The sequence below is a fragment of the Culex quinquefasciatus genome, chromosome 3 (genome assembly GCF_015732765.1).
Source record: "Culex quinquefasciatus strain JHB chromosome 3, VPISU_Cqui_1.0_pri_paternal, whole genome shotgun sequence".
In the NCBI taxonomy this organism is placed as follows: Eukaryota; Metazoa; Arthropoda; class Insecta; order Diptera; family Culicidae; genus Culex; species Culex quinquefasciatus.
The window spans coordinates 100,206,128-100,220,700 of record NC_051863.1 but is presented as its reverse complement, the minus strand read 5'-3'; the positions used below and the strand labels follow the sequence as shown (position 1 = coordinate 100,220,700).

At 47.8% G+C, this 14,573-nt stretch overlaps 1 protein-coding gene and 1 long non-coding RNA gene across 2 annotated transcripts; one reads left to right on the top strand and one right to left on the bottom strand.

Moving 5' to 3' along the window:
- Positions 1–1,027: 1,027 nt before the first annotated feature.
- On the bottom strand, positions 1,028–2,414 carry LOC119769151. The gene is made up of 2 exons (XM_038261054.1): positions 2,245–2,414; positions 1,028–1,916 (listed from the first exon to the last, which is right to left on the bottom strand). The coding sequence occupies exons 1-2, from the start codon at positions 2,412–2,414 to the stop codon at positions 1,028–1,030; spliced, it is 1,059 nt and encodes a 352-aa protein (XP_038116982.1).
- A 1,205-nt stretch (positions 2,415–3,619) lies between these two features.
- Positions 3,620–4,853, top strand: LOC119768593. Its single transcript, XR_005278089.1, has 4 exons — positions 3,620–3,998; positions 4,056–4,353; positions 4,415–4,714; positions 4,797–4,853. It is a non-coding gene; the product is annotated as an uncharacterized LOC119768593 (long non-coding RNA).
- The last annotated feature ends 9,720 nt before the right edge of the window (positions 4,854–14,573 follow it).

The following is a 14,573-nucleotide window of genomic DNA, read 5'->3' as shown; positions in this document are numbered from 1 at the left end:
ACAGAGAGGTGGCCAGTGTTGCCCTCTGCGTACATTCGAACTGGGCGCCACTATACGTCCTACTCGGACCCATCAGCTGCTCTGTCGCGATTGCCCTGAAAGTTGAACTCGTCCAAACCATGGCCTCACTCGGAAAATCAAAAGAAGCTGTCCTTGAGCTGAGTTGTGCTAGTCTTTAACTAACGCTATTCCCTACTTGTTATATACACTTCAACAACTCTGATTTTCAACTACACTGAAACCCGCTGGTTTGACACCAATTGCTGTCAAACGAACGGGGTCACTTTTTAGCTTTACATCCTCTTTACACAGAGCTTACACTTACTGCCAAACGTTTGGTTTGATATTAAGTGTGAGTTCCGTGAAAAAACTAACAGTTCGTCACTTTCAAGTTTGAGATTGTCAAACTAACGGGTACAAACTAAAAAGTGCCCAACGAAAAGGTGATCAACCGGCGAATGTATAGTGTAGCAATGCAACGCACTTAATTTTATAAACGTTTTTTCATAATTCCCAACAATTCACACAAAAAAGAAAACTTAATAAAGGCGACATCCGGAAGAAAACAAATTTTAGATTTCAACAGGTGTATGTGTTTTAATCGATATTATAAAATAAGCAAACATAACAGTGAGGTTAGTAATGGAAGTTGTAATAATGCAGTATTGTACTTTAAATATTCAACCAGTGCGTCTGACCTGTAACAATAAGAGAAAAAAATTGTTAATGATTGTTAAATTTTATTTTAATATTGTTTTATATGTAGTGAATTTTGTTGTTTTCACAGTTACTAAGTCGAGTACTTTTAATAAGCTAGAGTAGGAGTCGTAAAATTCTGAGAACCTCGATCGGAGTTAGAATCGCTAAATCATCAGAACCAGAATCAAATCAGAATAAAGGACAATCAGAGAGTCAACTGTATAATTAGGGTATTTTAGTTTTAAAAATCTCACCATTTGAAAAGATTTCATTTTATTTTGCCTGAATCTTTGATTTCTGTCCACAGACAGAATTTGTCGTCCTGGAGCTACCATCCACAAAAATGTAGATTTTTAATATGTTTTACATGTCCCGTCGAATCCCTTATTTTAAATACATGCTTGTCACCAGCGCTGGTACTTTTCAAGGTTAATTCTTCGCTTGTGTCAAATAGGTCCTCGATGGCGTAGATAGGCTCTTCCAATCTCTCATCAAACTCCTGTTGCACCTGCACAAACTCCAGTGTGTCAGAAAAATCAAATTCATCATCTGCACTTTCCGACGATTGAGTTTGGGTTGACTTTCCGACAATTTCTGGATCATCATCATCGTGTTCTTCTTCTTCCAAATCACTAAATTCGTCGTTATGAGAGTCGGCGTTCACGAATTCAAACTCGGTTGGTTGGTTTGGTCGATTTTTTGATCTCAAGTTAAGTGAGTCTGTGAAATCAATTTCTCCGTCACTCAAACCAAGACTCTGCAGCATCTGTCGCGCGGTGAGCTCAGCCTTCGAAACTTCATTTGTGATCTCGATATCATTTGGCAGAACTTGTGTAGGGTGAGCGTTGTTGAACTTGTCGAGCGATGGAAAGTTAATTTCACCGTTATATTTATGCATAATGCAAGTCTTCATTTGGAGTCTCTTCAGTTTTGCTCGAAGCTCCTTGATGGTGAAATTTACGACGGTTTGGTTTGTAGATGCCATTGTCCTTAATTGGCCAAACAACTTTTCACAAGGTTGACTCGACAGAAAAGTAACCAAACATTGTTCAGGAACATTTCGGTCTCGGCAGTCCCTGATAAAAGCAATTAGCGCATGCGCATTCAACTCCACGCAATTGTATGCGTTAGTGGTCACGTATTGATCGTAAGTTAAGCCACGCTTGCGATTTAGTCCAATCCAGTTTCTCCATGCTCTGACGAAGAAGTTAACAGTCCTGAAAAATTAAAAATAATATTAAAAAAAAACGTATGGTGCGCACGCATATGTGTGTGTGTGTTAAGAGAGAGAGAGAAAAGAGAGAGAGTGTAAGAATGAGTCATTTAAAAAATGTCAAGCATAATAGGATTTGGTATGTCGAACTATTGAGGTTTTACTCTATCCAGATTCAAAAGCGCAACATGGAGTTAAACTTTCTGTCAAGCTTCTGTGAAGTTTAATTTTAATTTTCTGATACATCAAGTTTGTGGGATCGCACCAACCCATGAGATTGGTTAACTGTCAGTTAAGAAAAGTGTGAAAAGCTCGGTGAAAAGTTTACTTACCAAATGTAATAAATTCTTTGAAGTGGTTCGATGTTCTCCTCAATGAAGGAACGGTGCATAAGTTGCATGAGTTTTAGGAAAATTGCGGTTCCCAAGCTTCCCTCGACATTGGCCACCAAGAAGTCTATCAGTAATTGCTTGATCAGTTTGAGCGTGGGCGCGTATTTCATTTGTCCTTCAAATTGATGTCCGACCAAGTTAGACCGTGTTGGAATTTCTTGTACTTTTTGATCAGCGTGGTTAAGTGGCATTTTCCGATCGTGTAGTCACCTGTACAAGCAGATTTTCTATGTTTAGTAATTGTAATCAAAAGAATTTAATCCGTTCTTACCAATTATCAGGTCCTTTGTAAGTAGCCGATTTCTGAACTTGTTTGTCCCATGCGTAGCATCTTGTGCATTAGGTGCGTAGTTGGAATTAACAATGTAGTATCCACCCAAAGGAGATGGTTGTCTTTCCTGGTCCAGGCAGGCGCGGATGTTCATCGCTTTGAGGAGCCTAGGGTCTCCGTCAGCGTTATACGAAACGATTCGAATTCCGACTGAACTCAGGACTTCCTCTAGGTATGCCCACCGGTTCAAAACATCCACGTGTGTAAACTTATTGTCGGAACATGCAAAATACAGAACAAAAGGTGCCGCTCCAGCCACAAGCGGTACGGCGAGCATAACGCATAGTTGCCTGTTGGGTAATTTTTCACGTCTTCCATAACTTTGTGGGGTGTTGTAGCTTTAAACAAATTTTGTACAGGCATGCCATTCTCATCAAAGGGCGCAACTAGGCCGGTTAGACTGTCGTCGGTATAGCTGTACTCCGTTGCTGCGGTTAATCTTGTTCCGTCCTCACAAATCGATACTGCCATCGGGTAACCGTTTTCCTCAAGGTAGGCTTTCAAACCTTCGACATCAATAATCCCTTCAACAACGTTGGTGGTGTATTTACTCATGTGGCGCTGAATTGTCTTGAGAGTCATTGTTCCGATGTTACGCTTTATGTAGTCGTAGTGATTGTTACCGCCAGTTAGATAATCACAGAAAAAAGTAGTAAAATGCCTGCATGTAATGAAGGGAATGTAATTCTTTTATGTGATATTACACAGTTTGCACAGAACTCCCGCTGTTTTCCTAACACCATTTACACTCAAATTATGTAATAATTACAGCATATTTGTTTAGAGTGTTGTTTGTTTTCCAAATGTCAAAATATCATTCAGATTTCGCGCACGCTCGACGACCTCCTCCGCGTTTTGCAACACCGGTTCCGGAAAAACCTTCGCCAATAGTCTAACCCAACTGAATTTCTGTGGCCGCGAACTAACTTGCCGGAAACGTTCAAGACGGTGTCTCGTAAGAACCCTTCCCGGTGGCCCCGGCGGCTTATCAAAAAACAAAACTAGTTCCGCCGATAAATCGACAGATCTTCGTTCGTGATTCCGTTGGTTTCTTGGTAATTATGATGACCAAATGATAAACAATTTATTTCAAATTGCAGCTGCCGCTGTCCCGCAAAAGGGTGCTCAACTTTTCAATTTCTGCAGCAAATTACGAGAGATTCTCCAACCGCGGTAACGACCCAAACTTCCTATTGCTCGCCCATCATCTCATCCGTCAAGAGGAACCGTTCAACGACCGGGTTATCTGGAACATCACAGCAGTGCTCCGTGAAACAGAACTTTTCGGATGATTGTTAGAGAGGTGTGGGTGTTTCCGCCGAGTTCCAGCATTCGGCATCCTCTCTTCTGTCACGGTTGACAGGTAAGTTTGTTTTGCTTTTGAGGAAGAGGAAGGAAATCTTATAATTTATTTTTGCAGCAATCCGGGGTTCCGGAATCGACCAGGCCTAAAGGATTCTGGGCAAACTGATCCATGATGAAGGTGGCATGCTGTACCTGCTGTACGATCTGGTGAGCGAAAACAAAAACAACGATTTTGACGTCGCCCCACACGACTCAATCAGCGCTACATTACCAATGAAAAATGCCACATTCTATCGAAAACCAAACTGCTGCGACAAGGCCGCCGCTAAACATGACAACGACTTCGGTCAGACTACACGAGTGACAAACGCATCCCCGTAAAGCAGCAGAGCAAAATACACGAAGATCTTCCGGTGAGGATCTGTAGAAGCGGATTTACTTTAGTTCTAACAGTGAAACTTTGCTTTTCCGTAGATCTGAAAAAAGGAGTCTGCTTCCAGTTTCCAGAGCAGCACGCACCAGTGGCTTTGGGCTGTCGATCCTGTTCCAGAAGCTGGCTAGGTGTCTCGTCCAAATTCTAACGGAACCGCAAATATTGTGTCTTTGTCGGAAGTCAAAGAAAAAGTGCCCAGCTCCAGCGGCAGAACAAAGCTTCGAAGGCAGCAGAGGTCAAGCGGCTCGACATGCCGCCACCTTCCTGCACGAACAGCTCAAACGGATGGCCCCCAAAAACGATCAGGGCTTCAAGAAATTCAAGGAGCAATTGCTGTTCAGGTAAGAGAGATCGAGGCTTGTAATCGTGAGAACACTTATGATATATTATTTTTGTTACCGTCTTCGACTATTTTTTTTTCAGGGACGCCATCTTCGTAGAGGTCGGTGCTGATCCGGGTGTGCTCAATGCAATTCCTGAAAAAATCGCGCGGAAGTGGCATAGGCGGTGGTGGAAGTAATAGCAAGGACAAGGCAACGCGAGTGCTGGAATGTCTCAAGAAAAGTCGCGCCGGATGTTGGTGAATTCACATCTGCTCGTTGGGGAAACGATCGGGACGATACCGGTGAATGCAAAATGTGATCTGAGCTGTCCGATCAAGTGTTTTACTGCGGCCTCGCGTTTGGAGTGAGCCTAAAGCCGCAGGTTGCGTCAGTCGTTTTGGCCCACCGAACAGCAGCTGCTCATGGCGCAGTTGGATCAGTTGGAAGGAGACATGAAGAGTTAACTGAACCCTACTAGAGACAACTCCTGTGTGTAAAAGACGCCCAAGGAAAAAAATCCGTTCATGTTGGACATCACTTGCCGAGCCTACATGGGCATCATCAACGATCCTCATAATCGGCGACGGCCTTTGTGACTCGATGATCCCGGCCTGCAACGAATTTTGGTCGTCTCCTAAGTTTTAAAATATTGTATTTGTTATAATACAGTAGTTGTTCGGTAACTGGGCGTTGTTTAACTGGGCTGCTTTTTAACTGGGCGCTCGATAACTGGGCCGTAGCCCAGTTAAAAAGCAGACAAACGTAAAAAAAACAAAACAAACCGAAATCACCGAGGGGTTAATGGATGCAAAAATCATGGTCAACAAATAAAAAAACTTTTTTCAAACTTTTATGTAATTTCAAGTCACAATTAAAGAAATATGAAAAGTAATCATTGTAAACAAATTTGAGTAACTTTTATTTTTATATTTCATCAAATAAATATTATGCATCGGTAGTCCCCTCGTTATTTTTCGTTCAGCCCAGTTAGCGAACAGCATTCGATGACTGGGCTACGTTCTCAGCCCAGTTACCGAACAACTACTGTACTAATTAAATAATGTAATAAAATACATTTTTTAGCAATCTGGTCTTATTTTTTGACATTTAACATCCAAAGCAACCAACTCGATACCTATCCAGGAGCAAAATAGTAATCTGTGTAATATTACACTTTTTTCTAGTTACACGCAGAATGTAATTTTAAGTGTTTATTTTCACAAAGGTGATGTGCATGCTTTTGCATGCGATTTTACCATCGGATTTTTTGCTGTGATCATAAGTGCAAATGTCCTTCTCGATATCCGAGTATTTTCGGGCAAACTTATTTTGATCTTTCACTCGGTGATGCATGTCGACCAATAAATCCAACAGTGCGGAGTCTGTCAGTGGCTTCTCAACATTTTCACCTGGTGACAAAAATAATGAAATTTATAAATACAACGCTTCCCATCATTTTTTTAACATGCTTGGCGATTAGGGGTCCATCCATGAACCCATCCATGATTTCAAAAAGTGTCTACGTGATTTATGAATGGTCCCAACGATAACTGAATGATTGTAAAATGTGTAATCGAATATTTTAACACTCAGACTTCGCCGACACTCGCTTAACTCCGCCTCTCATGTGAAAGGACGCTAGTGTACAGTTATGACTCCTTGCTTACGTTTTGTTCATCCGCCAGGTGTTCTTCACCTGAGAATGAAGCCTCTGGCTCAACGGGTTCAATTATCAGCTGCGATGTGCCAGACGTTGTGGGTATATCCATTTGTATGTTGCTGTTGTCATGCACCAGCGGGTCATCATCACCCGAACACGACTGCACCGACTGCTCGTTCGGCTCTTTAGGATCACTTGCAATCAAGCTACCATCCGCTGAACGTTTTTGGCCTGTTTTTTTGTTGATGTTTGTAATACCCTTCTTCGCATGCTGGTTAATGTGACGGCAAATGTTGTGCTTGGTCCAAGAGTGAGTGCCGATTTTAAGAGAGCCAACAGTTCGGGCGCAGAACGGGCACTTTACTGCAGCCTCCAAACATCCCGCTGAACGTCTGCGAATTGAAACTACTTGCATTTTGCAAGAAACGTTGTCGTCATGTAGTCGGGTGTCCTGTTCGGTGATACCATTTCGGTAATTTATTTTCTGAAAATTTTATCAATTAAACTTACGTCTCCAAGTACTCCCCTCGAATCCGAGCCAACAAACTCGAAGAATGATTTGCAAAATCATTTTCGTTGATCGGTTGAGTCACTTCTGCCACCGAATTCGACGATTGCGCAGGAGGAAGGAATCGAGCAATCCCTTCCTCACGAATGGTTTGCGAAAGCAGTATTATAACTTTTTTTTCGCCAATCGTCAGTAAAATGTCATCCGGCGACAAAGGTTTGCCGAACATTTTGATGATTTCCTCTTCGCTCATCCTGGCGAGTCTGGTTTTCGAATCGTCTACCATTTCTGGGATATCGCCAGCATCGATTAGGCCAAGTGCGCTGCTGCCGCAAAGCTTCTGCAGTTTAATGATTGACTGAACAGCGTCGCTTACTTGTCCGATCTTTCGCTGAACGGCTTCCCAAAAAAAAGCCTCCATCTTGCTCCGGTGTGATAACACTATCAGGAAACCTTGGAAAACCATGAAAAGAAAGAAACAAAATGGTTACGTACATTCTTTAAAAGCTTATAGATATTCCAACCTTGATCGACAACCGTAACGCAGAATCAAAGCAGTCCAGGCGTCCTAACCGGGGTCCAGGCGTCACAAGGTTGTCCGGGTAGAACCGTGAGCTGGAGGAACTTGAACCGTCAGCAGCTGAGCAGATGAGTTGAAAGTTCTCGGCCAGGTACCCTGGCCGGGACACACGAACTGGTCCGGGTTGAACCGTGAGCTGGAGGAACTTGAACCGTCGGCAGGTGGGCAGATGAGTTGAAAGTTCTCGGCCAGGTACCCTGGCCGGGACACACGAACTGGTCCGGGTTGAACCGTGAGCTGGAGGAACTTGAACCGTCGACAGGTGGGCAGATGAGTTGAAAGTTCTCGGCCAGGTACCCTGGCCGGGACACACGAACTGGAGGAACTTGAACCGTTGGCAGGTGGGCAGATGAGTTGAAAGTTCTCGGCCAGGTACCCTGGCCGGGACACGAACTGGTCCGGGTTGAACCGTGAGCTGGAGGAACTTGAACCGTCGGCAGGTGGGTAGATGAGTTGAAAGTTCTCGGCCAGGTACCCTGGCCGGGACACTGAACTGGTCCGGGTTGAACCGTGAGCTGGAGGAACTTGAACCGTCGGCAGGTGGGTAGATGAGTTGAAAGTTCTCGGCCAGGTACCCTGGCCGGGACACACGAACTGGTCCGGTTGAACCGTGAGCTGGAGGAACTTGAACCGTCGACAGGTGGGCAGATGAGTTGAAAGTTCTCGGCCAGGTACCCTGGCCGGGACACACGAACTGGAGGAACTTGAACCGTCGGCAGGTGGGCAGATGAGTTGAAAGTTCTCGGCCAGGTACCCTGGCCGGGACACACGAACTGGTCCGGGTTGAACCGTGAGCTGGAGGAACTTGAACCGTCGGCAGGTGGGCAGATGAGTTGAAAGTTCTCGGCCAGGTACCCTGGCCGGGACACACGAACTGGTCCGGTTGAACCGTGAGCAGGAGGAACTTGAAAGTTCTCGAACAGGTACCCTGGCCGGACACACGAACTGGTCCGGGTTGCACCGTCAGCAGGAGGAACTTAAAACTTCTCGGCCAGGTATCCTGGCCGGGACACTTCACGGAATGGTCCGAGTTTGAAATCGTCAGCAGCAGTGTAGGAAAATCGAAAGTCTTCCGACCAGGCGCCCTGATCGAGGCACACTTCAAGAGCGGCTGGAGTTGCTTTTAGCTAAGTAGCGAACAGAAGCTGGAACTAATTTAAGACCCGTGTTCCGGATCGAGCCCTTCAAAAATAGTGGACTGTATTGGGGGTTGAGGGAATCTTCAGCTCGACCAGAGCACACACACTTTCGGGAGGTCAACGGCCTCTTCCTCAAAACACGACCGAGTAGAAACACAATTTGTTGTGCGGAACAACTCTTTATTTCGCGCGATCGAAACGGTACAGAGTACGCGGGGGGTTCTGGTGAACCGAGCCGTTTGGGTGTTGGCTGAATACTTAACATTTATTTCCAAAGATAAACAAACTGACCCGTCGGGCACTCCCGTACGGTCACTCTCACTCTCTCACACACTCTCTAATCACTCATTCTCTCTCTCACAATTCATCTCGAAACTAATCTACTAGATAGGGTAAAGGGCGCAACTATCGATTTCAAACATGCCGCCCGCCTTGAAACCTATGGTTTCAACAAATTGAAAAAGAACGCTACCTACTTTGTTACACTAATACTAACAACAAATAGATCACTCTTAGGGCTAACTTCACTTCACAATAATCCAATACGATCGATTGATCTTCAACTTCTGCTGGTGTAAACAATCTTCTGCTGCTATCATCGTGAGGTGCATCGTGGACGACGACGCATTTGGTACATTCACTGCTGCTACTGCAAATCTGCTCCCTGGATCGGTCATCTGCTGCTTCGGTGCTGCCGCTGCAGCCTTCTCGTGGGGGTCGCCGCCAAGTAGCGGACGTGGTGCAGTGTTTTGCTGCCGTTGCAGCTTCGAACTTCTCGTCGTCAGCGTTCGCCAGACCGCTGGCCGTGTGCCACGATCGCGAACCGTGCATAACTTCTGGTGCAGCCTCGCGCTGCGCTTCTTCGGTGTGGGTCGGGGGTGATGCTCCAGCGGAACATGCTCTGCTTCGGGTGGGACCAATGGTCGACCACAGAGTGCACACGGGGTGCAGTTGCATCGGTTGATGCCTTCCTTCTTCTTCTTGGTGTATGTCATCTTGTTGATGTTGTTCTTCGTTGCAGATTTCCTCGGGGAGAGAAACGATGTAGTATGCAGTAGAGACTTTTGTAAAACCGGAACAACTTACCCAGCCAGGTAACGTTGATGCTGAGCCCGCAGGCCATAAAACGTTGGTGTGTCGTTCGCCGGTGTGCTTGTCGCCGCTGTGCTGTTGCGGACGTGGATGCGCTTCGTGAGGGTGGGTTTTCGGACGTCGGTGTAGGTGGTTGAGTTGGTGGTGTACCTCGAACAAAACTTGGATGTAGTGGGTGTATGTAGCGTGCGTAAACTGGAACAACTTACCCCACCAGGTGAATTCTGGTGCTCGATCCGCAGATCATGGTTGAATTCCTGGGGGCGTTGTTCTTCTTCGCTGGTTAGGGATGGACTTCGACTTCGTACTGCGTGGTGACTTCAAACTTCGTGGTCGGGATGTCGATCGGCCCGTGAGCTGGCCAAGCCCACTGTCGAACGAGCAGCCGAGACCGACTGGCAGGAACCTAGGCTTCCTCCAGTGAGATGTGGTAGCGTGGGTGGGTGTGCTACCGATGATAGGGTGTGATTAGCTACATAACGACATGCAATCCCATAACCAGGTGCGCGCCTTGTGCGCTGAGCTCAGACAGACAGGTGTCAACGAAACGAAACTGGACAGCGTCCAGCGAGCTTTCTTCTACAACAAACATGCACACATACAGACTACAAACACCAAATTCAACTTCATGAATGGGGTACGCATAAGCGTCGAGGCGCACTCAGCGAGTGCTTAAATCGAGTTTTAACAAATTCTTGACTATTCGGATGGAAAGCGAACAGATCTTCGAGCTCACACGATCGAAGCGTCCGTTTGCAGTGCGAGGTGTTCGACAGACGAACACAGACTCGCATGACGCCGTCCACCAGTTGTGTGTTGGGGCGCGTAACCTTCTCCGACGCCTTGACCATCTGCCAGGTGACATCTCCAACCGTGGAATGTTGACCTTCTTCTTCTTGCGCTTGGTTCTCGAGCGGAGCCACCTTGGCCTCGACCATGAGCTGTCGAAACGTGACGGAACCGTCAAGCGCAGTGCAGCGGAGGTAGAAACTCGCACCGTATGCTCGCTCTGACCCGTAGATCTTGTTCTCGACGCAATCGTTGCTGAACCAAATCCAGCGCGGCACATTTCTCGTTGCGACCGCCGTCAAACTCATCCTAACTCTCCACAGCTGCTGCAACGATTCGTCCGACGGTTGATCCCAGTCGCTCTTTACTCTCCACAGTCTCCACAGCTGCTGCAACGATTCGTCCGACGGTTGATCCCGATCGCTCTTGACTCTCCACAGCTGTTGACACAAGACACAAGCGTGCATGACACTGTGTGGCGTGTTGAGCGTGCTGCGCTCGTCCTTCAGGTGCTTCGGAAGCTGCTTGAGCAGCTCTGGGCAGTGGGAGATCCACTTCTTCGCCGTGACATCAGCTGAATCGGTGAACTCCCGGACTTTCCTCGCGTGCCGGACGTTCAGCGTGTCTGCTTCTTTAATTCTGTCTGATCTTCCTTCCGTCTTCTTGAGCAGCTCTTCGCGGGTGGACTTCGCCACAGCGTGGGCACTGTTGGCGTCACTCGACACCAGTTCGCAGATTTGCTTCAGGTCAACAGCTGAGCTGAAGTAAGTTGCCGTGCATGGGACGCTGGATGACGAAACTGGAACTTTCCCCGAGACTATCCATCCAAGCACAGTCTCCTGCAGCGTTGGACCGTCCTCGACAATCTTACGCCGACCAGTCGCCAGCAAATCGAAGAAAAACTCAGCGCCGATGATCATGTCAATGGGACCAGGTTTCCCAAAGTGCGGATCAGCGAGAGTGATGTCACAGGGGGGCATCATCTGGCTGACGTCAACCGGTGTGACGGGCAGATCGTTGGCGATCTTTTCCAGCACGTGGAACTGCATTTCCTTCGAAAACCTCGAGATCGTAGCCAGCCGTGGTTGGATCTTCGCGCGTACGGCCTCCAGCGACAACGCTGAGCCGTTTCCGATGCCCTGTACCCTCAGTACATCTGGTGTTGTCCGGAACTTCAGCTTCCTCGAAAAGGTGCTAGACATGTAGCAGAACTCGGAACATGAATCCAACAGGGTCCGAGCGAACGAAAGTTCCCGAACTGATCTTCAACGCGAACAACAGCCGTGGACATGAGAACTCGGCGAAAGTGTGGGTGCATTTTGTGCGGGGAGGGATGCCGCTTTGAGGGTGGTGGTATTACGAAAGTCTGTGGGTGGTGGTGGGTGAGTGTTTCGAGAAGTGGATTGGATCACGGAGTAGAAACTTGTGGTTGGTTGGGTGGAAATGTTCTGTGTCTGGTCTTGCTGTCTCGTGGGTTGTTGTTGTTCTGCTTCGTGGGATTGGCTTTGCGTATTAGGAACGGAGGATCTTTCTTGTCGAGCGCCAGCAGGGGCCGGCGTGTCGTAGTGCAGGAGCGTGTGATGTCTTCCGCCGCAGCGGGAACAGGAACCACGAGAACATCCGTCAGCGTAATGACCAGCATGCAAACAATTTCGGCACAGTCGCCGTCGATTCACTTCCTCCACTCGTTGGGACACAGACATGTTCCTCAGCTTGCTGCAACTGAACGGCATGTGAAATGCCTCTTCACAAAACAAACAGCGCCGTTGTGACTGCGAGGACGTGTGAGCTGTCGAGACTCTCGAGCGGTTCTGCCGACCGTCTCCTTCGCTGGACCGGTTGGCCTTGATAGATGCAGCACCGTACACTGACTACGCAGAAACTCGATCAACACGTCGTACTTCGGTACAGCTTTCGAGTTGGTGCGATCCCACAGTCGCAACGTGTTATGATCCAAACGCGCGCAGGCATAATGGACCAGGATCGTCGACCAGGCTTCCGTTCCTTCACCGAAACTGGGATCCGACCGATCAAGCAGGATTCGTTTAGGTCAGCGGCTTGAGTGGGCTCAACCTTGACCGGGCGCAGCGCGACCAAGCTTCGCCTTCACAACGAAGTACCTCTCTTCGACGTCACGAAGAGCCTTGTTATACTCCATCTCACGCTGAACCACCAGATCAGCCAACCGCTTCTTCCGAGCCTCCTTCGACTCTCCAACAACTTGATCCTCATCCTCGTCATCGATCATGGCTTCGATCTTGCGGCGCACCTTGAAGAACTTCCTCATTGCCTCCTCCAGGGTGTCCAGCCGAATCGAGATCTGGTTCTCATGCTCAGCCTTCTTGTACGCCTCCACGAATTCTCCTACACCATTGATGGTCAGGATCAGCTGCCGCTCCTGCTTCAGCAAATCCTTCAACTCGTCCATCCTTCACCGCCTTCACTCACCGTTGACCGCCAAAAATCTGGAACACTGCAACCGCGAACACCGAAACGATCGACTCCACGTTCTACGCGACCCGATTGACAGTGGGGAGAGACAGCCAAGGTGGAGTACCAGCAGCGGACAGACCGACAGAGAACAGACCAATTCAGGGCTTGCGCAGAAAATAACCCAAACCACAATCCCAAAAATAAACGCTCTTGCGTAAAATAAATCCAACTTCTTTATTCAAAAACGCTCAAGACAATCCTCAATCACTCAACCCAAAATGGCACACACCTCACAAACACACACACACACCTCATGCACCACATGCAACCCAAACACTTCCTGGTACGCTGCAGATCCTCCAGGAACCTCCGGTGGCAGCGTCCAGCACACGCAAACACTCTCCTTCACAGCAGTCGCAGCTTCCGTCCGCCAGCCGCCGTGATCAGCTCCCAGCAACGCCGCAGACCAGGAACGCTTCAGCTGCTTCTTCCCGTCAGCACCACCTCGCAGGCAGCAAAAAAAAGTGCAGCACAAAGCCGCAACAAACTGCGCGATGGCGCCAACTACCGCGAACTCGCACTGTCCAAATCGCGATGGCCACTAATCACGCGCGCACAACACTCAAGTCCTTCCACTTCGGCCCGGCCACTTCGATCCGGTTCGAAGGACCAATGTTCCGGATCGAGCCCTTCAAAAATAGTGGACTGTATTGGGGGTTGAGGGAATCTTCAGCTCGACCAGAGCACACACACTTTCGGGAGGTCAACGGCCTCTTCCTCAAAACACGACCGAGTAGAAACACAATTTGTTGTGCGGAACAACTCTTTATTTCGCGCGATCGAAACGGTACAGAGTACGCGGGGGGTTCTGGTGAACCGAGCCGTTTGGGTGTTGGCTGAATACTTAACATTTATTTCCAAAGATAAACAAACTGACCCGTCGGGCACTCCCGTACGGTCACTCTCACTCTCTCACACACTCTCTAATCACTCATTCTCTCTCTCACAATTCATCTCGAAACTAATCTACTAGATAGGGTAAAGGGCGCAACTATCGATTTCAAACAACCCGTGAAACTAAATGTAATTTCAGTTCTTTCAGAAAACAGTTTGAAATGACGAGAAAACACGTGGTATAGTTGAACAAAACAAAGGCAAGACAGACGAGAAAAGTCATAAGTGTCAAAAGTGACATTTCAAAGAAGAGAGTCACAGTTTCTCTCATTTCTCCCGGTTTCTCCCGTTTTCTCTCGGAGTAACTCTCGTTTGCTCTAGTTTTTCACTGTCTTGCCCCGAGGGTTTTTCGCTTTCAACCGGTTCTTGAATATGTTATGCTTGTTTCCAGATGCCTCACGATACGTTTATGCGGTCGTTTATCCAATCGCTGAAGGCGCCGATGCGTCTTGAAGTGGGCAACACCTTTGTCACCTGAAGTTGTGCGCATCCTTCATCGCCGATCCGATCTAGTGCGAGCAGGAGGAAACCCACCCGCTGATCATGACCATCTTTGATTTCCTGCTGTCTAAACGCGATCGTCCGATTCCGGATCTGTCAGTTTGTTTGAGGCACCGCTAGACCATCTGGAACGAATGCGGGACATGATCCCGTCGGTTCGCGTCCAAGCCGTGTTGGCCCTGCAGAGTCTGCAAAGCCCGGAAGACCCGGAAGACGACGTG

Bases quoted from the DNA above. Each gene is read 5' to 3' on its own strand.
- LOC119769151 (XM_038261054.1), bottom strand. From the start codon at position 2,414: ATGAAATACGCGCCCACGCTCAAACTGATCAAGCAATTACTGATAGAC. The intron at 1,917-2,244 runs GTAAGTAAACTT...TTAATTTTTCAG, and splicing joins CAAAGAATTTATTACATTTG to GACTGTTAACTTCTTCGTCA.